At 44.3% G+C, this 26,477-nt stretch overlaps 1 protein-coding gene across 1 annotated transcript in view; it reads left to right on the plus strand.

The window, feature by feature from the left end:
* LOC141799893 (rho guanine nucleotide exchange factor 10-like protein) overlaps positions 1 to 26,477 on the plus strand; it is a 60,297-nt gene that overhangs the window by 29,995 nt on the left and 3,825 nt on the right. Inside the window, exons 13-27 of the mRNA XM_074682306.1 lie at positions 108 to 224; positions 777 to 869; positions 3,798 to 3,968; positions 4,333 to 4,478; positions 4,658 to 4,824; positions 7,121 to 7,236; positions 10,351 to 10,478; positions 10,581 to 10,681; positions 11,506 to 11,627; positions 13,266 to 13,352; positions 13,453 to 13,676; positions 17,081 to 17,238; positions 17,365 to 17,507; positions 22,988 to 23,159; positions 25,488 to 25,604. Of these exons, the coding sequence (XP_074538407.1) occupies positions 108 to 224; positions 777 to 869; positions 3,798 to 3,968; positions 4,333 to 4,478; positions 4,658 to 4,824; positions 7,121 to 7,236; positions 10,351 to 10,478; positions 10,581 to 10,681; positions 11,506 to 11,627; positions 13,266 to 13,352; positions 13,453 to 13,676; positions 17,081 to 17,238; positions 17,365 to 17,507; positions 22,988 to 23,159; positions 25,488 to 25,604 (2,062 nt within the window). The remainder of the gene's footprint in view (positions 1 to 107; positions 225 to 776; positions 870 to 3,797; positions 3,969 to 4,332; positions 4,479 to 4,657; positions 4,825 to 7,120; positions 7,237 to 10,350; positions 10,479 to 10,580; positions 10,682 to 11,505; positions 11,628 to 13,265; positions 13,353 to 13,452; positions 13,677 to 17,080; positions 17,239 to 17,364; positions 17,508 to 22,987; positions 23,160 to 25,487; positions 25,605 to 26,477) is intronic.

A 26,477-nucleotide genomic window follows, 5' to 3' on the forward strand; every position in this document is an offset into this window, starting at 1 on the left:
TCTCCTCCAGTTCTTCATGATCTTCTTCTTTCTCCCTGGGGTCACAAAGCAACAAGCTGCAGGTTTTTATAACCACACGAGCCTATGTTGCTCTCTATCGTCCACAGTTCTCCAAGTCCATGGTCCTGAACGTGTACAGTGACTACATCAACAACTTCACCAACGCCATGGCTCTGATCAAGAAGGCATGCATGTCCAAACCAGCTTTCCTAGACTTCCTCAAGGTTTGTTGTCTGACCGTTAACACGCTGTCCTGTGATTGCTCTCTCTGCAGAACTCCTGTCTACTGACACATTTAAACTCCTAAACACAAAACACTTCACCCCCTCAGAAGCTTGTGCTGTAAACTGTGTCTTCAACAAACAAGCAAACAAACCAACCAACAAAGAAATGAAAAAAAAAAAAACAGACAAATAAACTGACAGACAGACAAACCAAATCACAATCAAACAAACAGACAAACAAAGAGATGGACAGAAAAATAATAAAACAGACAAGAGACAGAAAAACTGAAAAGAAATAAACAGACAAACAAAAGGTAGGACTAAAGACAGACTAAAATAAAAAAGACGGACAAACAATCAGAAAGACAATCAGACAGATAGAAAACCAAATAAACAAACAGACAAACAAACAAAGGCTGTTCTGCAGGGTCAGGGTGTGCAGAGACCTGGATCTGTGTGTATATCTGCTCTATGGATGCACATGTGCTCCATTATGAATCTTCAACTTGATCTCTGGTCAGTAATGACATCATCTCTCCATGTGACTCTCAGAAGAAGCAGGCGTCCAGCCCGGACAGGATCACTCTGTACGGCCTGATGGTCAAACCCATCCAACGCTTCCCTCAGTTCATCCTGCTGCTGCAGGTGAGTCAGACAAACATCAGAATATCTCTGTCTCTGCTGCTTCAACATGTGGGCCCTAGCCTGAACCAGAACCCTGCCCAATGAATGGCTCATTGGAATTTCAGACAGTCTCCGAGGAACTTGATACTCTAATCCTTAGGCTTTCTTAACATGCACTGCAAAACCAAACGTGTTAATTCAACCCCCACAGTGTTAAATTTAACACTTTCCCTGAGTTTGTATAATTCTCACACTTTGGAAAGTGTAAATATTTTAACTCTCTCATAGTGATAAAATTCTAACACGCACCACGTTATTGTATCACAAAAAATCTTTATTTTTCACACTAAGTTGTGTTGTTCTGTTTCTGTTGTAACACTGAGTGAGGAGGGAACACAATGCATATAAGACCCTGCTTAACACTGAGGGGTTGTACGGGGGCATAGCCTGTCCGTGCTCTACATGGTACTGCCCAGCTGGCTATGCTCTGCACATGGCACGGACCAAATGTCTGTGCACCATGATGTGGACTGGCAGTCTGAGGACAGTATGTCACTGTGAAGCCTTTTCAGTTAACACTGAATCAACATTACTGAGACAGTATTGAGTGGGACACCAGAAGCCCATCTAGTGTGGAGCACAGACACTGTGTGGCATGGAGCACACAAACAGCTAGTCCTTGCCATGCTGCACACAGTCAGTCCGTGATGTGCAGAGCACAGACAGCCAACCCGTGCTATGGAGCACAGACAATCAGTCTGATGCAATGCTGCGCACACAGTCTGTGCCCTCATGCTCAGCAGGGTCTCATATCAACTGAGTTCCCTCCTCTCTCACACTGTTCCTAAACAGCAAAATTAAATGACTGATTGAATTAAATGCTATAGCGACCCACTTATAATTTTTTAATGAAACTTCACTGAGAAGGTTTGCTTACAAACAACTTCTGTGTTAACAGTCAGATCAAAGGACAGGTTATTGTAAAATACATGATTATTGCAATAATGAGTGAGAAGTGTCTAAAGTAACACTGTGTGGTCTAAATTACAATCACCACTGCAAAGTTAAAAAGTCAGTGTGTGATCAGGCAGTCAGGCAGGGTCTGCTGTGATTTTATTTGATAGTCTGAGACTTTGTGTAGAAGACAGTTACAGAGGACGTAAACAGCAGACACTCTGCAGCTCATTCTCAGTCCTGAATGATGAAAAAAAACCTCCAAATGTTATGTCTCATCATCTGCGCTCAAAAAATCAAGACACTGGCTCTTCCTCTCATCCCTGTGTTCTCTCAGCCCTCAGTCCTCTCATGCCTCTGTCCTCTCTGCTCTTCTCCCTCTCAGCCCTTCATCCTCTTGTCCCTCTGTCCTCTCATCCCTTTGTCCTCTCATCCCTCTGTTCTCTCAGCCCTCGGTACTCTCATCCCTCTGTCCTCTCATCCCTCTGTTCTCTCATCCCTCTGTCCTTTCATCCCTCTGTCCTCTCAGTTCTGTGTCCTCTCATCCCTATGTCCTCTCATCCCTCTGTTTTCTCTTTCTTCTGTCCTGTCAGCACTCTGTCCTCTTATACCTCTGTCCTCTCATCCCTGTGTTCTCTCAGCCTTCTGTCCTCTCAGCCCTCTGTCCTCTCAGCCCTCTGTCCTCTCAGCCCTCTGTCCTCTCAGCCTTCTGTCCTTTCAGCCTTCTGTCCTCTCAGCCCTCTGTCCTCTCAGCCTTCTGTCCTCTCAGCCCTCCCTCCTCTCATCCCTCTGTCATGTCACACCTCTGTCCTCTAAGCCCTTTCCCTTCTCCTCCCTCTGTCCTCTAAGCCCTTTCCCTTCTCATCCCTCTGTCCTCACATGCCTATGTTCTCTCAGCATTGTTTTTGTCATGCCTCTGTTGTCTCAGCTCTCTGTCCCTCCCAGCCCCAGTCCTCTCATCCCTCTGTCCTCTCATGCCGTTGTCCTCTTGGTCCTTTCCCCTCCCAGCCCCCCGTACTCTCAGCCCTCTGTCCTCTCAGCCCTCTGTCCTCTCAGCCCTCTGTCCTCTCATCCCTCTGTCCTCTCATCCCTCTGTCCTCTCAGCCCTCTGTTGTCTCAGCTCTCTGTTCCTCTCAGCTCTCTGTTCCTCTCAGCCCTCTGTCCTCTCAGCCCTATGTCCTCTTAGCCATCTGTCCTGTCAGCCCTTTTCCATATCAGCCTTCTGTCCTCTCAGCCTTATATCCACTCATCCCTAGGTTCTCTTATGCCTCTGTCCTCTCATCCCTCTGTCCTCTCAGCCCTCCCTCCTCTCAGCCCTCTGTTGTCTCATCTCTCTGTTCCTCTCAGCCCTCTGTCCTCTCAGCTCTCTGTCCTCTCAGCTCTCCGTCCTCTCATCCCTCTGCCCTCCCAGCCCCCCGTACTCTCAGCCCTATGGTTGACATATTTTCAAAGACAAAGTTAGGCCTTGGTTGAAGTGAGTAAATGTTTCTGTTAATGAGAAATGTCGAAGAAAAAATAACCTTTACCATGAAGTGGGACTTTATACGCCTGTGAATCATGGAGGGAGTCAAAATGGATGAGGAAGATGTACAGCTGAGAGGAAGAGGTGAAAACAAAGAAAGAGAGGAGCAAACGGACACGTCCGAATAAAAAGACCTTAAGGTTCATTTCCATCAGTGGACAGTTCTGATGTGAGGAGGATGAGCTGGTTCATGATTAACAGCATGAGACTCTGTGAGCAGACAGGAGGAAGAAGGAGAATATTAAACACCAGGTGAGGTGTTTAAATGAAAAGAGGGACATCATTTTCTTAGTAGGTTTGAGAAATCTTCTTTGTAGGGATGTAAATCTTTAAACTTCTGTTAGGTTATTGGTTAAGGATAATCTAAGCAGAGAAGGGTTTTATAAACTTTCTGATATTCAGATGTTGATCTGTCCATCAGTGACCCTCTGTCACATTCAGCTGTTCCTCTCTATCTTTCCTCTCTGTCTCAGGACATGTTGAAGAACACTCCTGAGTCTCACTCTGACCGCCTCCCTCTGCAGCTCGCTCTCACTGAGCTGGAGACGCTTGCAGAGAAGCTCAACGAGCAGAAGCGTCTGGCTGACCAGGAGGCCGAGATCCAGCAGTTAGCTCACAGCGTTGGGGACCGAAACCTCAACAAGGTGAAATGTTTAAAAAATGTGCCCATCAGGTAACCAAACAGCCTGTAAATCAGAGCTGAGAAAGGGGAATATACCTTTTTCTGCAAGGAGAGAAAGAGGGACATGAGTGAGAAAAACTTCACACACTGAAGACACTGAAGATAACTTTAGGATACTCTCTCTGAACGTAGGAGCAAAGTTTGTGCACTCAGTGACAGATGTGACCTCTGATATTTGTTCTGACGGTTTGTCATGACCTGCTCTGTGTTTTCTCAGTGTGTTTAATGTCTTCAAACGTAAACTCCTAGCTTAATAAACTGTGTTGCTGCAGTCCTCTGTCTGTACAGCTCTTCTCTCTGAACACTGAACCGGTTTGTGTGTGCAGCTGCTGAACTCGGAGCAGAGGCAGCTGATCCAGTGTGAGCTGCTGACTGAGATTGTTTACGGAGATAAGGGTCAAGTCCTCAAGTCCAAGGAAAGAAAGGTTTTCCTCCTCAATGACACCCTGATCTGTGCCAACGTCAACCTGAAGTGAGTACCTGTAGACCCCTGAAAGGGGTCGGGTCTAGCTGCGTGATCCAGCTTGGACCAGAGTGTGGTTTGGGTTTTGGGTGTGGGTCTTTCTCGTGTTGTCATTACCCCTGTTATCTTCAGAAAAACCAAACACTTTTTTTTTATAACAATGACAAATGAAGTAATTTGTCCACTAGGGGGCCCCCTGACCTCAGCAGCCTGGTTCCTGTGGGTCCTAAATATACGGTGAAGTGGTGCGCCCCCCTGCTGCAGACTCAGGTGGTGGAGGTGGGACAAGACAGTCTGCAGAACAGAGAGGGAGTGGTCTCAGTGAGGAGACACAACTCCACTTCCAGCACCTCAGGTACACACGCACACACACACAGGTACACACATGGACACACACATGGACAAACACAGGGGTAAACACTGGTACACACAGGGACACACACAGAGACACACACATGGACGAACACAGGGACACACACACAGACACATAGGGATACACACATTGATACACACAGGTACACATAGGGACAAACACAGAGACACACAAAAAGACACACATACCCCTTTTCCACCAAGCTGGTTCCAGGGCTGGTGCTAGTGCTGGTGCTAGAGCCGTTTCGCAGTTGGTTCAAGTGAGAACCGGTTAAGAACCGTTTGCTTTTCCACAAACGGGTGCTGGCTTATTAACTTATCTTCTTCCTCTGTTGTTTCGCTTACCCCAAACTCGTCTTTTCAAAAATGCTGCTCTTATGTGTTTTATGCTGCTTTGGTTGGTCAATAATCCCGCCCCTACCTCCTGACGTAAGCCCGTAGCCCCCAACGTAACGTGGTTCTTTCTGCTGGCCCAGCAAAGAGTTGGTGCTTGCCAAGCACCAGTTTTGAGAGCCAGCAACCGGTGGTTAGTCTGTGGGAAACCAAAGAACTGGTGCTTAGTCTGGCTCTAGCTCCCTACCAGCCCTGGAAGCAGCTTGGTGGAAAAGGGGTAACACAGGTACACATAGGGATGAGCACCGGTAGACACACTTCCATACTCCTTACAAGCAGCCAGGCACTGAACACAGTGAAACAGGGTGTGAGAGAACACACAGGGTCTTTACACTGTAAACCCCAAAGTTTAAATTACTCAACTGGATTAAGCTATGAAAACTTAAAATTTGTTAGTAAGTTCAATTTACTCATATGTCTGAGTTTTCAGAGTTAAAACTGATGATTTCTGAGTAGATTTAACTTGTGTTACTATTTAAGTAAGCACAACTTAAAATCATTAGTTTCTGCAACTATGTTTTGTAACTGTGAGTGAGGAGGGGACACAGTGGATATGACACCCTACTGTACGTCTAAGTGTGCCACAGTGGCACAGGTTCTCTGTGCTCCACATAGTATGGACGGTTAGTCTGTGCTTCACAGCATGGACCAGCTGTCTGTGCTCCTTGTGGCATCGATCAGCTGTCTATGCTCTGCTGGGTGTGGACTGGCTGTCTAAAATGAATAAATATATGTTTTAAAATGTTTAATATTGGCTTAAATAGCATAATAGTCCAGTTGAAAATTTCATTTATTGATATATTAACCATTAGGCGCACACTGCACAGTCAATAGGTACAAGACCCCCATGCCATATTGCACAGAGCACTGTTCAGCGCTCTGAGGCTCAAACAACCTGTGCCCCCTAAAGAGCAAAACTTCAGTATACAGCAGGGTCCCATATCCACTGCCTTCCCTTCTGACTCACGGTTTCTAAAGATATGAAATGAGAGTTTATTTTTGTTGTGACGGCGTTTGTAGCCATTAGGTGAAGCAGGAACACTGGGGATATGAGACCCAGCTGTACTTTAAAATGTTATTTAATGTAGTTGTTCAGATCTGCTTCAATTTAAATTATTACATTTACTTTATTCATAAGGCAAATTTCTTGATATCACATCTTTCAATTTTGTGAAAGGTCAACTTATTATGTTTTACAGTGATATGCAATATTACTTAACATTACTTGACATTTTGATTTGTAAAAAGTAAGCATCAGGTTTATCTGATTAAAGACATTCAGTAGAATGATTTTCCACAATAATTGTATGCGGAGTCAAATTAACTTTTTTCACTTCGTTTTTTTTTTAAGTAACTGGTTTGCAAGCATTTTTGGAGTAAACTCACGCTATCTGGGTTTACACTGTATGGGAACTCTGAACTGTAGGCATGATAAAGCCTGTGATTGTTTTCCCTGAAATCTTTTATAAACAGTGAACTTCTCAGCGGTTGAAGCTGCAATTTTTGTTTGTTTCTGGACTTGAAATCTGAAGATTTCACTAAATAATAACTCACCTTTCTTGTAATGTATGAAAATCTTAAATGTCAGCATGTACTCACAACATCCAGCTGATAAAAAGCCACTAAACTAACTTTAAAGCACAATGAAACTTAGACAGGTTTAACTTCAATATCTGAGTCATTGCTAATAAGAGGTGTATCCTGAGGATGTAACCCAAGGTTGCACCTGAGAATGTTACACAAGAATATAACCTGAGGATGTAACCTGAGAATGTATCTTGAGGATGTGTCCTGAGGATGAGTTCTGAGGATGTGTCCTGATGATGTGTCCTGAGGATGAGTTCTGAGGATGTGTCCTGAGGATGTAACCTGGGTTGATGTTTTAGGTAAAGTGTTCCTGGGTCCCCCTCAGCTGTACCAGGAGCTGGAGGAGCTGCAGCATGACCTCAGGGTGGTGGAGGAGGTCTCAGTGTTAGTCAGCACGCTGCATGGAACCTACCAGGTAACACCTTCTGATGCATTCTGGTACATCCACTGTTTGAAGACAGCACTCATGTTTAGCCAGGTGGTTTAAAGAGGGAGTCTTTATTCTGTCCTTCTGGTGCCCTTGTAGTATCTCTACAATCTTTACAGCTCATAAAATATCTGTTTTTCTCTATGGTGTTTTAGTAACCATAATTTAAACTCTTCAGCCTCTGACTAAAATACTTAGTTTTTACTGCTGTCTCTTTGAGATTCCCTGCTCCACAAACCCCTTACGCTCTGATTGGCCAGCCCTCTGGAGGCCTGTCAGGGGTGGAGCTATGGGTAGACCTTACCCTTTTTCCACCAGTGCTCGTTCGGCGCTGGTTCTTAGTTGGTTTAAATCATGTTCTTTCTAAGAACCAGTTTGGTTTTCCAAAGGCAAAGACCCAAGCCAGTGCCACGTCAGTGCCATGTCAGTGCCAAATCCGGTTTCTCAGTGGTCTAAATGGGACAACATATAATGTGAATAACAGATATACATAAGAAATACAAAGTGGATATTTTGAAAACGTCTAAAAGGTTAAAAAGGGATAAATGTTGAATAAATAGCAAACTAATAATAATAAAAAAATGTTTAGGGTTCTTCTTCATCTGTGGAGGAGAGTCCAGCAATTTTAAGCTCAGGTTTTAAAAACTTGATTTGTTCCTCTGCCAGGAGTATCTGTGCTTCTGCTCTTTCACTTTCTCTTTGTTTGTACTTTACTATACTGAAAGGCTTCATTGGTAAGGCAAGGCAAGGCAAGATTATTTATATAGCACATTTCAGCAAAGCAGTCCAAAGTGCTTTACAGGCAGAGCAAATTAAAAGAAAACAATTAAAATTCAGTTAAAAAGCAGATTCAAATTAAAAAGACACAATAGAACAATAAGATTTTTAAAAAAGCCTCTGTCTACTTCATCAACTTTATTACAGTAATGGTTAAACAAGTCAAGTGCAAAATGCAATTAGAGGTATCAACACTAAATTCTGCAAATGTTGTTTTATTTGACCAATTTCAAAGTTTCTCTACATTTTCTTCCTGAAATCCACCTTGAAATCCTGACCCCTGTTGGGATCAGGATAATCCTGTTGTTGTTGTTGTTGTTTTTTTTTTTTTTTTTTTATTGATCAAAGTGATCCAGATCTTACTGAAAAGTTCTTAACAACACAAACTGAAGGTTTGATCCAAATTAAAACTAGGATTGGATTTCAAGATCTAATCCAATTTTGAAATAATTCATTCCCTTTTGAACAATCCGTTTTCAGGATTTAATCCAATCTGATAACCAAAATCCGATTGGATTACCTTTGAACAACTGGCCCGAGAACTGAGTATCCAAGATCAGGGTGATCCAATCCAATGTTGCTTTAAAAAACGGAATAAAACTGAGATGTATGACCTGATCCTGGATAGCGAGTAAATGGGATTTCAAAATCCAGGTCATTTTGATCCAGATTTAAAATTCTTTGAACAACTGGCCCCTGATGATCAGTCTGATGACCTATGATCTGACGACCAATAATCTGATGATCTATGATCTGTGATCTGTCACTCTTTGATCTCATGATCTATGTTCTGTGATCTAATATTGACACTGTTTTGTACCTGGAGTCTGGTGGCTTAAGGTGGGTACACACTACAGGATAATCAGGCTGAATTTTGTCCCGATCTCCTCCTTACTGCTGGGGAGGCTCAGTCCTGGACCCTGTGGAGGTGGAGACTGGCTGGGCTGGAGAGTGGTGGACGGGCTGTCGTCATCTATTTTCTTATGGACCTTTTTGCACTTTCTATACACTTTCTTACTTTTGTTTTCTTAAATGCTGCTGTGACTCCTGAATTTCCCCTCAGGGATAAATGAAGTATTTTCTATTCTATTTCTATTCTATTCTATTCTTACAATCAAAGCCAGCAAAGACCCGATTGTCTGATGACATCATGTGGTTTTCCTGTGGTTAAGAGTGATTTCTTCTGGTTGGAGTGGCTCTGAAGGTCTCTGATTCAGAGATCGTAGATAATGAACATGTTTAATATTTGTGACTAAAAATCCTGTAGTGTGGGGCCCTGCGAGAGGAGCCGAGCAGGTACAGCGTGTAATGTCACGTGTACCAGAGCAAATCCAATCAAGAAGCGAGCTGACTAACCTAAGAGGAAGTAAGGACGCGGTCACACTAGCCAATTGTGCCGCGCCTAAGCACGCTTCAGCCTCACAGCACGTTTCGAAAGACCAGTGTGACCGCAACAGTGCCGTGCTTGGGCCCGATTCACTTCCGTGCTTCGGCACGGAGGGGTGGGCTTCAGCACGGTTTACTTCATGCACGAGCACAAACACGGGTATTAGAGTGCTGTGTTGGGCGAAAACAACTCACCATAAGTCCAAAAGTCTCTAAAGTTGTAGCAGTGCTCTCTGTGTCTCATTGTGCTGACTGTGATGTGATTGTGCTTCATGTAAACAGACGCTTCACGATGACGTAGGCGGGCTGTGTGCATGTGTGATACCTGGTTCATATTGAGGTAGTGTGACCGCTGGGCGTACTCTCCAGCTGGGGAACAGGGGGGCAATCGTGCTTAAGCACGGCACGTTTTGGATGGCCAGTGTGACCGCAATCCAACTTGTTATTCATACAGCTCATATCCTCCCCGTCTCCACAACCTTTTCCATAAGCCCTTTTCTTTTGTGTGTTATTTTCAAAATATTAGACTCTGAAAACAAACATCTTTGCTTTTTCCCATACGTCTGTCATGCTTGTTTACACTGAAGTCACGTTTCACTACACAAAATTTGGAATGTTGCGTGAAGAAGCTGAAGCTCTGCTGCAGAATCTGTTAGTGTGTGGTGTCCTCGGAGTGCACACCACCCACTGTAAGATGTGTGTGGTTTGGAGAATCCTGTAGTGTGTGCCAGCCTTTAGAAGAGCGAGATTTTCCGGTTGTTTCCACTAAAAGACGACATAAAGGTCTGTCTCTCTGGGGTCCACAGCGTGTCTCTTCTGTTTTATTGGCAAACTCTGCATCAGTTTAAAGCAGATCCAGGCTGAACATGAAACCAAACCTTGGTTTGAAGGTCTAATGCTCAGACGGTCTAATTCAGGGTTTCTGTCTCTTTTTGTCAGAACCTGAACACCATGGTATCTCAGGACTGGTGCCTGGCTCTGCAGAGGCTCATCCGTCTGAAGGAGGAGGCCATTCAGAATGCCAACAAGTGTCGCCTGCGTCTGTCTGTGCCTGGAAAGCCGGACAAGTGGGTGTCAGGGGATCCTTCAGAGACAGGCTCAGGAGCAGCTTTAGTCATTAGTGATGCTTCATGTGGTCTCATGTGGTCTTATGTCTGATCTGGTCTCAGGTCTGGTCGTCCAGTGAGCATCATGGTGGTCTTTAACACCCCCAGCCCCTTTAGTAAGATCTCCTGGGTGAACCGGCTCCACCTCGCCAAGATAGCTCAGAGTGAGTACAGAGCTGCATGAGTGTGTGTGTGTGTGTGTGTGTGTGTGTGTGTGTGTGTGTGTGTGTGTGTGTGTGTGTGTGTGTGTGTGTGTGTGTGTGTGTGTGTGTGTATGCGTGTATGCGTGTGTGTGTGTGGGTTTATAAATCACTTTCAAATTTAATATTTAAGAGCTATTGGTACTGTTGGACTTTTTTCCCATATTTTGTTCCATGAAAGTTTTGAGTTTTATCTAAATTATCTTCGTATTTTACTTAAGGTTTTTTTTTTTTTAAGTTTTTTTTAGTTTTCATTTCAGATCATTTCTGATGATTTGTGATAGTGGCTAACTTGAGGTGCTTTTCAACCAGGAACCTCAGGACTTTTTAATACCAGGAACCATGGTCTCAATGTGGTTTCTGCTCAGTCAAGCTCCCAGTGAAAGATTCCTGCTCTGGGAGTTAGACTTTCAGAAGTTACTGAAAGTTTGGGCAGCGGGGCCTGCGCTGTTGTAGAGGGTCTTACTGCCCTCTAAAGGTATGGCGGTGTATAGCAGTTACTTTAGGCCACAGCAGGAGCACAGAAAACAATAAGCCACAGAAAACTTTTTAGTTCCTGAGGAAGTAGTTCCAGGGAGTAAAAGTTCCTGATATCTTTGAAAAGCAACTATTCTGATCACATCAGTGGTTGGATCTGTGACTGATGTTTGGGTTAGGGTTGAAAAAACCTGTAAACTCTGTCATATGTGGGATATTAGTGATGGGTACACAGGGCTCATTTTTTTTGTCTCTTTTGTCTCTGCAAAGTGTGTGTTGGTTAATGTTTGGTGTTTGGTGTGTGTGCTCAGGACAGGAAAACACTCCAGGTTGGGAATGTGCAGAAGAAGAAAACAAGTCAAAAGCCCCATTCAGTTTCCCGCTGCTGACCTGCAAACTTCCTGTCTTCTCCTCCAGGACATACACTCTGAAGGTGAGAGCTGCAGCAGGTCACTCAGATTAAAAGAGTAGAAGAAGAAAAAGGTGGAACTCTGGAGGTGAGACCTGCTAGAGGTCACTCGGATCAAATCAGTAGAAGAAGAGGAAGGTGGAGCTCTGAATGGAGATTTGTTTTTAGAGCAATGGGGCATCCTCTCTTTCGGAGCGTCACATGAAGCGACATGTTTCCTGGATGACAGCATCAGCTGATCACCTCTGGATCATCTGTCAGTCAGCTCTAACAGCTGTTTGTGCGTCTGGGCATGTGCGCTGTAATAACTCTGATCAAACAGAAACAGTAACAGAGATTTGCCTGTTTCTTTAACCTGTTTAACAAACACGTTACCATGAAGAAAACCTGCTCTCTGTTTATTCTGTGTGCAGTTTAGAAGCTCACGGATCACTTTTCCAGTAAAATGCATAATTGTGAGATTGTTTATGAATTATTTAGTCTTTATCTAGAGCCCATCTGATTGTGAACTCTGAAGCTTATTAATATAACCCAGTTTATTGTGTCTCTGGAAGATATTATTTATTAGATTTCAGTTTTTAGTATTAATCATCAGATATTTTGATTTGATGATGGTTGTGTTCAGTATTTTCTGCTTTGAACTCACAACCATCACTGTTTAATCCCAGCTTTATGACCTGTTTCTGAAAGATCCTCTGTGCCTGTCCTCAGTTCATCTTTTCTCTCATTAAACTCCGTTGTGTTTGCGAAGTTTCGTGTAAAGTCTGAGCTGCTGCAGCGTCCAATCAGAGAGTGATATTCTATATGGGGGTGTGTCTGTCAGTGAAAAGACTTCTGCAAAGCCGGCTCTCAAGTTTCCTTTGAAAGTCTCCTCCCTCCTCTCTCCTCTTTCCTCTGAGCACAGTAATCGCTTTGAGACATCCTTCAAAATGGCGACTCAGAAAGTTCTTCTGGTACCGCAGAGGAGAGAGGAGGCTTCGGGTTATCACTTTGAGACGCACCCTCTGCCTCTGTCTGTGTCTCTCGGGGGCTCATGCTGAGCCTCTGCTCTGATTTTCAGGTCACTGATCAGACGTTATTTCTGGTTTTGTATCTCGGAGCTGATATTTTCATCAGGCTGAGGCTGAGCAGAGGAGGCTGCAGCACTTAAACATAAAGGAGCGTTTTAGGGGACGAAAGCGTGAAAAGGATTTAGATGATGATGAAATCAGGACCGTTACAAATCTTCAAAAGTGTGTCTTGACTCTCCATGACCAGATCATCTGGTTTGGCCTGGCTTCTTGATGAGTTCTCCAAATCTGTGGGATGTTCCAGATGCTTCCTGTGATTTAATGAATGTTATTTGAATCCCTCATCAACAACAAACACACCAACAAACAGAGCCTTCAGTAAAGATGTAAAGAGAGCTTGTAAATGAGCAGGAGCAGCTTCACTATTCAAGTGATTTGGTGAGATTGGTCCCTGTTTTTTTCCTTTCTCCTTTATTGAGCTGAAGATCATTTTAAGCTCAGTTCTCAGTCTGGACCAGGTAAACTTCTGTTTACAGTCAATACTTGGTGTCCCCTGCTGTGTGCATGTAAATATAAAATAATATGAACCAACATGTCCTGTCTGATCTGTAGCTTTGTCATGGGTCTGACGCCTCTTTGTGTGTTTGTGTAGCTGGAGGCGGCTCTCCACAGCCCGTCTCAGTCCAGCCTGCTCGGTTTCTGCACGGCCAGCACGTCTTTACCCCAGGGGTACCTCTGGGTGAGCTGATCTGGTTTATCCATCTTCTACTCATTTCTTTTTGTTTCTTCCTGTCGTGAATTTGTCCTGAGATAGGGTGAATCTCCTCTTTTCCCTCCAGGTTGCTGGTGGAGGAAGCAGCTCAAACCACAGTGGCGAGGTGGAGATCTTCTCCCTGAACCGTGCCGCTCCTCGCCTCGTGAAGACTGTTCCTCTGAGGGCGCCGGTCCTCTGTCTGGAGCACGTGAGGGAGCCAAGCGCGTTCATGGAGGAGAAGGAGTCAGAGAAGACTCAGGTCTCTGCAAAGATGGGGAACATCATCTGTGTGGGTTTGCAGGACGGCAGGTGAGTGGGTTCTGCCCTGTGTGTGGATGCTATGTCTGGTCCTGTCTGTCTGCACAGGGTGAATCAAAGGCCCCTTTACAAACAGGGTCTAAGTCTGCAGAGTCTTCCTGTGAGAGAACTTTAACAATGAGCAGCTTTTTAATCTCACAGATTCAAACTTAGGTCATTTACAGAAGCTCTGCAGAAACTTTTTGTACCTCTGATTCATTTCAGGCCCAACCTCAGGGTCCATGGGCTGCTGTCAGTGATAAAGCTACCAGGAGCTCCAGCCAACCTTTAAGTGCTCTGGGTTTCTGCTGACACTTCTTTTTTTCGTTGCTTTGCTTCTGTTGACCATTAGAACAGGAAGTTGAGGAGTATCCTGACTAAGAGAAGATTTTAAGCCGAACTTTTCTGCCTGTATCAGTGCTGCAAAGTTAATTGAGGATCACAATCATGATTTGAGAACATGCAATTGTATGATCACACATAAGGCTGCGATTTGTGATGGTTCAATGTGCACCAGTGTGTTCACAAATACACAAAGCAGATGCCAGTCTGCCGGACTGACTCAGTGTGTGTGTGTGCAGTGTGATGACAACAGAAAAAGTAAACTAACAAAACAACAGAAACTCAAACGTCATAAAACCATTTTTGTGCCTCTTTAAAGGGGACATATCATGCTGATCCCTGATTTAATACTTACATATAATATAATACATTTGAAAACAAGACCTTTCACCCCCTGAATTTTCAAAAAATGAGATATTGTATTTTTTCTGATATCATAGAACGAGATTTGATGCCTCTGAAAATAGGTCATTGCCAGTTGGCCGCGAGATTTCGACCTTCGTGACAACACGAGGATCCTTTCTTTTTATTGGAGTAATCTGATAAAGCAGCTCCTCCTCTGTGATGTCAGTCACACAACCGCCACCGAGGGATACACCCACCAAGAGCCGAGTATCCCCCCTCAGATGCTGGATGCAGGGACTCTGCTCTGCTGAGCAGCTCGGCTTTACATGGTGAATTAGCAGTTAAAACAATGTAGTCTTAGCAGACGTAATACTTGTGAGACTGTGATATTTGCATGCTTGTTCTGACATGCACTGTGAACCTGGACCACAATAATGCTGCGGTAATAACATAGTGAGGAAGTGACAGTAGAGGTGATCTTTAGACTACACTTTCAGCATGATGGATAAAACAGACAGAGAAAAGTGAGGGAGCAGGATGGAGCCCTGTTATAGAAATAGTTTATTGGTGAAGTCTGCCTATATTTCCACGTATAAACTATACATGTTACAGTACCGCTTTGACTCACCACACTGAAGCGTCCTGAGATGATCTGTGTCCAGGTGGATTTTCTTCCTCCTGAGCTGCAGAACCGTCGGGGTCTGACTCGGGGTCCAATACAAAAGGACGTATCCTACACTCTGCCATTTTATTAGTGCTATCAATGCCTTACGGTGAAGTTTTGGCAAACAGCAAACTCGCTCAGTCTGCCCCATGCAATGTGGTGATTTTGTAAATACTGCCATGCTGCAAAAACTGCCGCCTGGCTCTACCCCCTCCACCCCTCTGATAGAACTGACCAATCAGAGCACAAAGTGCTGTGACGTTGCGAGGTTACTGGAGGTCATTCTCCAAATGGAGCGTTTCAACAAGATCTTCAGAATGGCCTAAAATGAGGATATTGAGAATGCTATTGTGGGGCAATGAAGGAACTAAATGACTTGTACTGAGGGTAGAAATGCTTTACAGGCATCCTAGTCTGGCAAAGTGAAAAGGAGTAACAAGCATGATATGTCCCCTTTAACACCTAGCGCCCGGACAGACACACATCATGGTCTGTGTCAACGGCACAAAGAGTTTGATAAACTAGACCTGTCACCCTCAATTCTCTGTTTTCTGTATGCACTTTAAGGAGTCTGCTTCAGATCTTTGACTGAAACCTTAACAAAGCTGGGATCCCCTCTGATTCGCCTGCAGATTATTAATGATGTGACTGACACGTGTAAAACCTGCTCCTCAAAAACAATGCTCTGATCATTTTTGGATGTAGATAGTGAAGATATATACATCAGTTTTTCTGTTTTCAACAACCCCACTCTACCATAGGAGATCTCCTCTTTGATATGTGTGATATGTGATATGGGTGGATCATGACTTGTGAAAATGGACTGCTGGGAGGGAGACAGGCACACTGCATGGACATAATTTTTTTTTTGCATATTTGTAGGTGTTACAATTACAGGATCAACAGGCTACAGCTTTAAAGATGGTGTTAGGAGGATCTGTTTTAATTGGACCTCGCCACCTTCTGGCCTGGAGTCTCTCTCACACTGTCGGCAATTACTTTTGGCGAGGTGTGGGTTTGTTTAGGAGTTAAAAGAAGATTGGATCAAAACAAATTTTCTTTGTTCAAGACAACTTTTTACTGGGTACAATGCGGCAAGATAAGGTATTAATTAGTACAGTTACGCAGCGCTATGGTTTAAAACGTGACATCGAGCAAACATTGTAGTAGCTGGCTAGATGTAGCGCTATCAGCAGCCCGGTGCTCTGACGCAACTGTAGGCTAACGTGACAAGAAGTCAACACCGTCAGTTTGTAAGTAGATTAGTAACTGTCTTAATTTGGTGCAGCTGACAGTCTGGTGCTCTGAGACATGTCTGTTATGTGTAACGTTAGTAAATCCTGGTTGTCCTTCCAGTCATCTACCAATCAGAGCTAATGTAACCTCACTCTTCATTTTATTGATAGACTCTCAAGTTTGAACAGACCACTGCAGAATAACTGCTGACTGTGGGTTGGAGTCAACATTAGCACAAACAGTTTAGCCCTTTTAGCCTTTAGCTTTTGTGTTAGCCTTTAGCTCATGCTCTATCACTCTCCTTTTTATCTTTCATCTGCTCTTCTGTCCTTTTTCTGTCCGACAGTTAGGCTCTTAGGCTCCAGTGTCCACCATCACTACAAAATTAATCATAGAAATCGTTTTCAGCAGAGAACCACAGATCTCTCTTCTCTCTATTAAACTTTGTCAGCTGGTGTGGTGTTGTCATAGAAACTTAGGCATGCCATAAATCAGTCCAGTCCTGCTTGAACTGATGGGGAAGCTAAGAAAGAGCATTTTAAAATAGCCTGTAACCAGTGATATTGGTGCTGATAATCTCATTTAAAGCATGGATTACAATCAGGCATGTTTCTAGAAGGGAGACTTTTTCAAGATCACTAAAAATCATTTCAAACTAAAATATAACTGATAGTAATCTCTGCATGTCCCTTTATAACAAAAAAAGTAGACTCATATTATTATTTCTTATAATCACACAGTTTTGTTGAATGGTGCAGCTGTGACTTGTATGAGTTAAAAGATTAGAAACAGGCCTCCAGTGCTGTAACGTGTCTCCTCATGTCGGCAGCATCCATGTGTTCAGCAGCGTGGACACAGCTGTGCAGGGCCTGCTGACCTTGGTGAACCCTGACAGCTGTCCTGTCCTCGTCCTCAAACATTCGCTGTCATTCCTCTTCGCTGGCCTGGCCAATGGCAAGTTAGCTGTGTACCACAGGAAGGCTGGAGGTGAGTGTCAGTATCAGAGTGGAGAGATCAGGTACATGAAGATCCTGCAGTGACGCAGGTGAACAGGTGTACACAGTGTTCACAGTGCTTCCAGTGAGCTGAACCCTGGACTGCTCCTCTTCCCAGAGAGGCTGTGGGACGTGGACACGTGCAGGATGGTGTCTCTGGGCTCGGAGCCGGTGCGCTGTCTGCTGACACTTGGAGACACCGTGTGGGCCAGCTGTGCAAACCAGGTCTCAGTCATACAGGGATCCAGTCTGCACACACAGGTATGAAGACTCACCATCATCAGGTGTGAAACTGAAAACTGTGACACACACCTTGAAGTGTTTGGTTAAAGAGTGTGTTCTGTCGCCACGTATTTAAAAGATGGATGTAAAGGTGTGCAGATTAAAGAAGGTCTGCCCATAGCTCCACCCCCAACAGGATCTCCAGAGGGCTGGCCAATCAGAGAGAAGGGGGCATGTGGGGCAGGGAGCCTTAAAGAGACAGCAGCTAAACTTAAATAAGGGTTTATAAAACTCCATGAAGAGAGAGCTAGAGATTTTTCTATGAGCTGTAAATATACTACGGGCAGTGTTGTGCGTGAAAAAGTAGAAATGAGTGGGTTCATTGAACTGAACCACTCAGTTTGTAACTCATGAATGGGAACGTGTGTGAAGCTCAGCCCTGAGGCAGTAAGTGGCTGCTCACAATCTGAGAAACACCAAAAAGTGCAGAGAGATGAGGAATTTGGCGAGAGCACTGTGATTTATGCCAACAGAAGTCAGATCTATTCGGCAGCACTCTCCGTACATACAGCATAGCTCATCCTGCTGACAGTTTACACTACACGCTTGCTGTTTTTCTGTCTGTGATGCTATGATAGAATACAGGGATTGATATATTTGGAAAATTAGCTTGAGGGATAAAGATTAAATCATGGATGACTCTACTGAAAAAGAGAACTTGTAGTGAAAAAAACAAACGTTAAATAGTTCTTTTTTTTGGACCATGAACTAAGTTCAAAATTTTCAAAAATGAGCAATTGACATAAACTAGTTCATGTAAACTGGTGTGAACTGAACTTTGAGCTAGCTCACTTTTTGTGTGAGCTGGCTCAACACTGACTACGGGGGCTTTGGAGGGACAGAATAAAAACTATGATTGATTTTCTCTTCAGTGGAAACATAAAATGCAGGCTTAGTGGAAATGATGTAGTCATCACATGAAGCACAAACATACACCTCCATCTTAATCACCTGCCTTGCTAGGCTGCACCATCTGCTCTCAGAGGAAGTCTGGATCCCCCTGGAGGACCAGATGCAGGAAAAGAGAGAAAGAAAGCCGTGCCTACAATTTTCTGAGTCCAGAGTGTGGGAGAATTCTAACAGAGACAGGAGCTCTGTCAGCTTTGCAAGGTTAGACAGAAAGCATGAGCTGAAGCATCGCTGGGTGATTTTTAAAGAGGTGAGTGTCCTGCTCACATAATGCCCTCTTTACAAAGTCACAACATCCCTGGAAGTGTTTGGAAGTGGAAATGTTTGCGTGATCCACTTCAACCTGATCCTGTAAAGCTGTCTTCACTCTGCTGCAGTTAGAAACTCAGATTCAGCCAACTCAGGAGTAAAAAGGAGTGAACAGCAGTCCTGCTGCTGAGGATGAACTGAAAAAGAGTGAACTAACAACCTGAATACGGAATACCAACAGAAAACATGGAAGAGAGGTGTGCTTGGTGATATACGGTTCGACCAGCAATGTGCACAGTTCACCTCATGAACTGCAGAGGTGTGCAGGTGTGCCTGATGGATAGAGTTCTGCAGTGAGGAAAAATAAAGTACTGAGGTCAGGACAGCACCTTTGTCACAGAGGAGGGCAGCAGGGAGACTTTATTGATGAGCTTGGCAGAAACTGTTCTAAACTTGAGTCTTTCGTCCTGATGGACCTCCACCTCCTGCCCGAGTTGAGCTGAGGGTCTCAAACCATGTGTGTTCAGGTCGAGGGGATCAGATCAAACCTGACCTGCACACATCAGGGGTCCTGGAAGAGAGCAGGTCATGTAGAGGGGTCAGACTGCAGACGGTCACCCTCTCTGAGAGCTGCTGGTGGCTGCAGAGAGGGTGGACTCATCACATCTCTGAGTGCCTGCAGCTTCTGCCCACAGACAGACATGCGTGCGCACACACACACACCCACACACACATCCTCCTGTCGCTTCAAGTGGCCTGTGTGGTTCCTGGTTTCATTTCTGATGCTTTTGCACCGAACATGCTAACAAGATAGCGAGCATAATGGAAGTGATCTCAGTCTTACTCAGAGGTTTTGAGGAACAGATGCTGAATTTCACTCTTTCTGCCCTCTTTCACGTTAAATCCTTGGCTTAAGAGTGTTAATCTGATCAGATCTGGTTTGACCACCTGAGCTCAGGTACCTGGCTCTGTGGTGCTCCTCTGATGAGCTCATGCTTGCATTTATTAAGCCGTCTTATCTTTGCAGAACACGATGCTGTGTTCCTTGTGATTAAACAACTGAAGCGAGGAAATCCCACGTCCTTCGCTCCGCTGGTTTGGAGTCAAATTAACATGCAGCTCTGCATTCCTGAGACTCACAGCTGCTGTCCTAGATTCACACAAAAGCTGCTCCGTGATCCCACATTTTTAACGTCTCCACTTCAATATTTGACGCCCTTGTGCTCGATTTAATCATGGTTCTCATGTTATCTTCACTTCTGAAGCTCACCTTCCCACAGCCGGCCGGCTCAGGCTGCCAGCTGTGCTCCCTCACAGCGGTCTGACTCAGACTAAGTGTGTGAGGTGTCAGGTGTGAGCTGTGTGTGGAACTGCGTCCACAGGACTCAGACACTTATTGTGTGTGTGTGTGTGTGTGTGTGTGTGTGTGTGTGTGTGTGTGTGTGTGTGTGTGTGTGTGTGTGTGTGTGTGTGTGTGTGTGTGTGTGTGTGTGTGTGTGTGTGTGTTTGACTGACAGTTGAGTGTGTGTGGAGCTAACAGGCACCCAGAGGCACTGTGACTGTTCCTCCTCTGCAGCTCGCGCTCTGTGGGGACAGATCCAAAGTTTAATTGAAGAGTGTGTTACTTCTTTCACTGGCTGCTGTGTGTGTAAGCCTCTGACCTTTCTGCTACAATCAGACTTTGTGAATGTGTTGAAATATAAATGTGCCCTTAAAATGAAAGAGGAAGGAGAGGATGAAAACACCTCAGAGTGGCTGAGAGTTTCTTTGAAGCCTGTTCCACCTGCGCTGACATATTTCTTCTGTCTGAGGTCATTATTTTCTTATTCTCTGCTGCATTGTCTTTATTTTATTGCACATAGAAACACAAATGATTCTGTGTCATTTTAGAGCAGAAACAACATGCTCTCACACCCACACACACCAACACACATCCAGTAATATGAAACTATTACGAGCAGACGTGTCTGAGGAAGCTTCAAGTGGATGTTCTGCATCTGGTGTGAGCTTCTCGACCTTTCAGATATTATTACATCTTGTAAAGATATTGTTGAGCATTTAATATAAGACGAAATGAAATATTAATGCAGCTTCAAGTCTCACAAACAGGCTGCACTTTTAGGTAATGCATATTTAATTCCCATTCACTTGGATTACAGCTCAGTTTTTAGGAAGAGTTGCAGCATGTCACAGAGCGCTCAGTTTGATGGGAGAAAGACATGAGGCGCGGGAAGCATTAAAATTTGATCTTAAGTTCGACTCAGAGTGTGAAGTGAACATTTTGAGCGCTCGCTTAAAAGAAGAGCTACAGAGGAGATGTAACACCTCGCTGACTGACTGAGGTAACTTCCTGTGTGAGGAAAGGAGCAGAAATCAGTCTGTGGTGTGTTTGTGCCAAACTATGCAAATAAAACAATTTACACATTTACACAGCTAGACACTGTTTGAACATTTTAACACATGAAACAGACACAGAAACATCTATCTGACTTTGTAACAGTCAGACTTTTCCAGCTGCGTTAAAACTAGGGATGGGTATCCAAACCAGTTCCTGTTAAAGGTCGATGAGAAATGTTTCAATCCATCAACATCATCAGAACTTTATCATCAGCCTTAATGCTTCACAGTTCCCTTATTGATTTTTTATGTTACCCCAGAGCTGCCGGACTTTACGTCCACTAGTCTGCCCCATGTAGCGCAGCTCAGCAGATGCTAACAGTTTCCAAAGAAAAGGATTTTCAGCTTGAAGTTTGACTGAAGAACTGAACACACAGTTCTTCAGTTCTTTTGTTATATTAGCATAAAACACAATGCAAAAGTCATTGGGTACATGGGTTGGGCCATATGGAGCAAAGACAACCAGTCCATGGCAGTCTGCACCCAACAAGCACAAACAGCCAGTCTGTGCCCAAGGAGCACAGACGGTTGTTCCACATCCACCAAGCATAGACAGCCAGTTTGTACCCGTAAAGCAGAGTCCTGCACGGGTCCCAAAAAATCGCAATTAGATTTTTTTCCAAAATCATTCAGCCCTAGTTTTAATGAGCTGTCACAGCAAAAATTACCTAATTAATTTTTATCAATTGTACAAACAAAAGTTTACTAAGTTATGTCCAGATGGACCCTCTCAACAGCGAGTGGATTTTTCGCCAGCTCCTTGGAAACTTGCACCCCTCAAAATGATGCCCAAATTATCCTCTAATGGATGGGGCCAATAACACGTTACTGCCACCTCTTGGTATGGAGAGGTGATGCAGATGGGATTCCTATATAAATCAATTAGGTTGAGTAAACATAAAGCAACCATGTTATGTTATCGATTTTGCACATTGTGCTAAAAAAAACACGATTTAATCATGTTTAATCACTAAAAATGAAATATTTTTGTAGAAGCTACATGTTTTTCTTCTGCTGATTGAACAAACAACCATGTTGATTTTTTGAGTGTAGAGCACTTTAATGAGTTTACAGAGAGATTCAGAGATTTCCACATCCTGAACAGCAGTGTGACTGTATGATGTTTGTATCCATTTTGAAGGTAGTGAAAGCAGCGCTAATATTTGGTTGTGGTCACAGGTATGGATGACAGACACCTTTAAACAGAGATGATCTGTTGATGAAGTGTTGCTGTTGGGATATGTTTCAGTGTTAGGTGATGTGTTCAGGTCCCATGATGCTGGTTGGTCAGCATCTCTGTCCTGTTCTCACCTCCTTTTAGTATGTTGTCTTCATTCTAACACACTCACAGTCCAACCCACTTCTCCCCCTCACTTCACCTCATCAGTCCTGTCTCTCAGTCTCTCTGACTCTGTGCTCTGTCAGCTCTGCTCTCACACTCATGTGACACTTCAGAGAGCCTCAGCGTCAGCTGATAGGACTGTGTTATTTATCTAACTTTTTGAATGAGCTGCACCTCAGACAGGAAGTGTGTGTGTGTGTGTGTGTGTGTGTGTGTGTGTGTGTGTGTGTGTGTGTGTGTGTGTGTGTGTGTGTGTGTGTGTGTGTGTGTGTGTGTGTGTGTGTGTGTGTGTGTGTGTGTGTCTCATAAATAGGACAGTTAAGGAGAGTGACTCATCCTTTTTTTGGAGGATAAAGAGAAGCAGCAGAGTCAGGACAACAAAACCACATTTTCTGAGCACAGACTGCTTTATTTTCTCTTTGCCTGGATAAAACGGATGAGCAGAGGAAATCAGACTTTAGAGCAGACCCATGAGACACTCCTGCTTGGTGCACAAAAGTCATGTTAAACCTGGATCCCTGCCCTGATTTGACCTGCAGACCTTCTCTCTGTCTCTGTGCAGACTTTGGAGGCCCACCCTGACCCCAGCTACAGCGTCAGCCACATGGTGCGCTCAGGAGGAGGCGTGTGGATGGCCTTCAGCCGCGGCTCCTCCATCCACCTGTTCCACACAGAGACCCTGGAAGCACTGCAGGAGGTCAACATCTCCACTCGCACCGCCCACCTGACACCAGGCAAGGCCAAACAGAAAAGACTGGAGCAGATGATCATACAGAGAGCTGCTTTATGTCTCCCATCAGCCCTGACTGACCTGATTCATGGCTCAGCTCAGACAGTAAAAAACCTCATCACTGAGACCATCAGGGAAGACCTTATCAGCTCAGAGTGCACTTTACCTTGATGTGTTGAGACTTTATTTTAATGACATCCCTTCTCTCTGAACACAGACCCTGTGATTGGCATGTTTGTCTTTGTGTTGAGCCACAGAAGCTGTAGAGGACGTTCATGATGGTAGACTGTCCTGGTTTCACAGACTTCAGGATCCATGCAGCAGCCTCACAGTGCCGCTGAGCCTCTGCAGAACCACATCATGTCCTCTAATGTTTGACAAAATCTCTCAGACAAACAAAACTCTATAAACCAGAACATGGTTTGATCTGTAAAACTTAAAAAAAGATGAAGTCTTCTTTGCTGTCTGACTGGTGCAGCACTGCAGCAGTCTGAACACTCTGCAGGGTTCCCTTACGCCACACTCACATTGGCTCCGGAACAGTTGCAGTCTATGGAATTAGATTTGTGTCAAAAAGAATCAAACAAAAATATTTAAATTGCAAAAAAATATTTACAAATTTGAGAGATATAATTTAACTCAAGCAAAAAACTGTATTAATATAGATACCTTGTGGATTTTCTGCAGGCTGCCACTCACATCAGCTCCAGATAGATGCTGCGGCTGGCTCAGGTACCGGGTGCTGAAAGGGCACTCGCGAGAGTAAAAGCTCACGTGGGTTCACATTCTTGTCTGGACTTTTATTTCTCTTAATGTTTATTATTTTTGATAACATTACTTTTTTCTTTTCTTGTATTATCCTTATAATAAGTACGGGATGTGTCATATAAAATGGAACGACTGTCCACTTCAAGGATGAGTCTCTCGTCGTCCCTTGTTGTCAAAATGAGTGAGGAGGTGCTGTGGTGCTCACTTTAACAACCTCTTGTCACCGGGTTTGATGTAATATTTACATTTACTACCAGCGCGACTGTGCTGTCAAAGAAGAGTCAAGTTACATTTGTTTGTACATTGATTTTATTTTAAAAAACAACGGATCTTCATGCCACCTGGCAATTCACTTCCTGTATAGCTCGTCATATTTCGTTCAGCTTGACGCAGACCCTCTCCGGCGGGAAAGATAGACTTCTTACGGATTCTTTCCGTTGTGCCGTATGGACTCGCATGGCGCGGGGCTAATGTGAGCCTACAACAGTGATTTTAATGATATGGATTACATGCAGAAGCCGCACCGGACCCACACAGGATTCAGTGTGAGCCTGGGGTTAGTCAGGTCACAGTCAGTCCAGAGACATGCAAGAGAAAAAAAAAGGTTGATTGAGTCACTTTGCAGCTCTCTGGGGACTTTGCATCAGCTGGTTGATTTATAAATCACTGAACTTGGCGTGCAAAGTGTAGGCATTCTCCGCAGTGCTCAATTTTCACAAAGTGGTTAAAAAAAAATTGGATATTTCCTCAGAAACACATTTTTTCCCCCAGATTAAACATGTTTCACTGCAACACAAAGCTTCTAACTGACGGTATGGCAAAGCTACAGAGCTGGATACAAACGGGTGGAGTGGACACAGAACATGTAGCTCCACAGACAGAAAGTCATACAGAGGGAGGATTTGCTGCAACAAGAGAACTGAAGGGAGAAACATTTCAGACTGTTTGGCCAGGTCTCTGTCTGTGAAAGGAGCATGAACACAAGGTCAGGGAGTGAAGAGAGGCCAGAGTGAGTCCAGCGGCAGAAAACATGCTGATGATGCTGCTACAACATCCTGCAAACTGAAAGTTCCTCAGCACAGCTTTAGGAGGGAGCTCCGCCGGTAACATGTTTCTGCACTCTGGAAGTTGATTTGTCCTTTCTCATGATGTCTGCTCAGAGGAAACAGGGGAGGCAGCAGAGGAAGATTTCATGACATGCACAAAAACTCATAGCCAGGCCGCAGCATGAAACAGAGAATCTTTACTGTCGCAGCGCAAGGTATGAGACAATGGAGCGTGAAACTCGCCATCTGTGCCACAATCGGAAAAAAACAAACGGCAGCCATTAGACTCAGCAGAGGGATGTGAAGCTGTCTGCGTTTGTTTTATTCTTCAATTTGCCTTCAACACCCAGTGTGATCATTGTTCTTTTATCTTTATCTTGAAATATGTAGCTCCTGTTAATGCCTGACTGTCTGTGTGTGTGTGTGTGTGTGTGTGTGTGTGTGTGTGTGTGTGTGTGTGTGTGTGTGTGTGTGTGTGTGTGTGTGTGTGTGTGTGTGTGTGTGTGTGTGTGTCTCAGGTCAGGTGTGCGTCTCCAGTCTGCTGATCTGTCAGGGTCTGCTGTGGGTGGGGACCAGCCAGGGAGTCATCCTCACCTTCCCTGTGCCCACGTTGGAGGGGATCCCAAAGATCACAGGTCAGTGTGGAGACCAGCAGCTCTCACACTCACAGGCCGTGGTGTATCTGCTCAGTAACCCACTGATGGAGGTTTGTTTGAACCAGGGTTCTAATTAACACCCCCAACCCACCAATCAAAGCTCAAATTTCATTTTGCAGCTATGAAAAAAAAATCACTAGCCAGCTTAGCCAGTGATAAATGAGGCATCCTACATGTCCTTTACCAAAACAGCATCACACCATGTGTTACACATCCCACAAAAATTGTTTGAGTCTTTCAGAGTCTCTCCTGATTCTGTGTTTGAAAAATTTGCTCAGAAAATGATTTGAGAGGCTGTTTTCTTGTCCTTCAGGCAAAACAGATATTGCACACTTGAAAAAGTCATGAATTCTCTACAGATATGATCTCTCCCATTGTTTTTCATTGCTACATCTCCTGCTTGGTAGTCCCAGGTGAAGATACACTCACTCAAAGTCAGGCTATCAGAGCAGTCTGGGTCTATGAGAGGAGCATGTTCCATACTGAGCCTTTCTCCTCCTCCTCCCTGAGGCATCCTGTTCACCTCCATGACGAGCACTCTGCTCCTCTCAAACACCCTGTGTTGGTCTTTGGCCTGTCTTTTTTGTGTCACAGAGCTAGTGAAGTGATGAAGTCTTTCACTTCAGTCAAACCTGACATCACTAGAAATAAGAGGAGTTCAGGGTTCCCATGGTGACACAGTAGCAAACAGTCTAACAGTCAGTGGATGACAGCATTACGTCAGTATCAGGTTGTACTGCCAAGTAGATTTACACATACAAGGAACCTGACATGGTGTATTGGTGCTTAACAGTCAACATGGATAAAACATGAGACTAGCAACTACTTGAATAACACAGGATGAGAAGCTCT

This window comes from Halichoeres trimaculatus, unplaced genomic scaffold, assembly GCF_033239565.1.
Source record: "Halichoeres trimaculatus isolate MK-OKI-2021-1 unplaced genomic scaffold, fHalTri1.1 fHalTri1_scaffold_11, whole genome shotgun sequence".
NCBI lineage: Eukaryota > Metazoa > Chordata > Actinopteri > Labriformes > Labridae > Halichoeres > Halichoeres trimaculatus.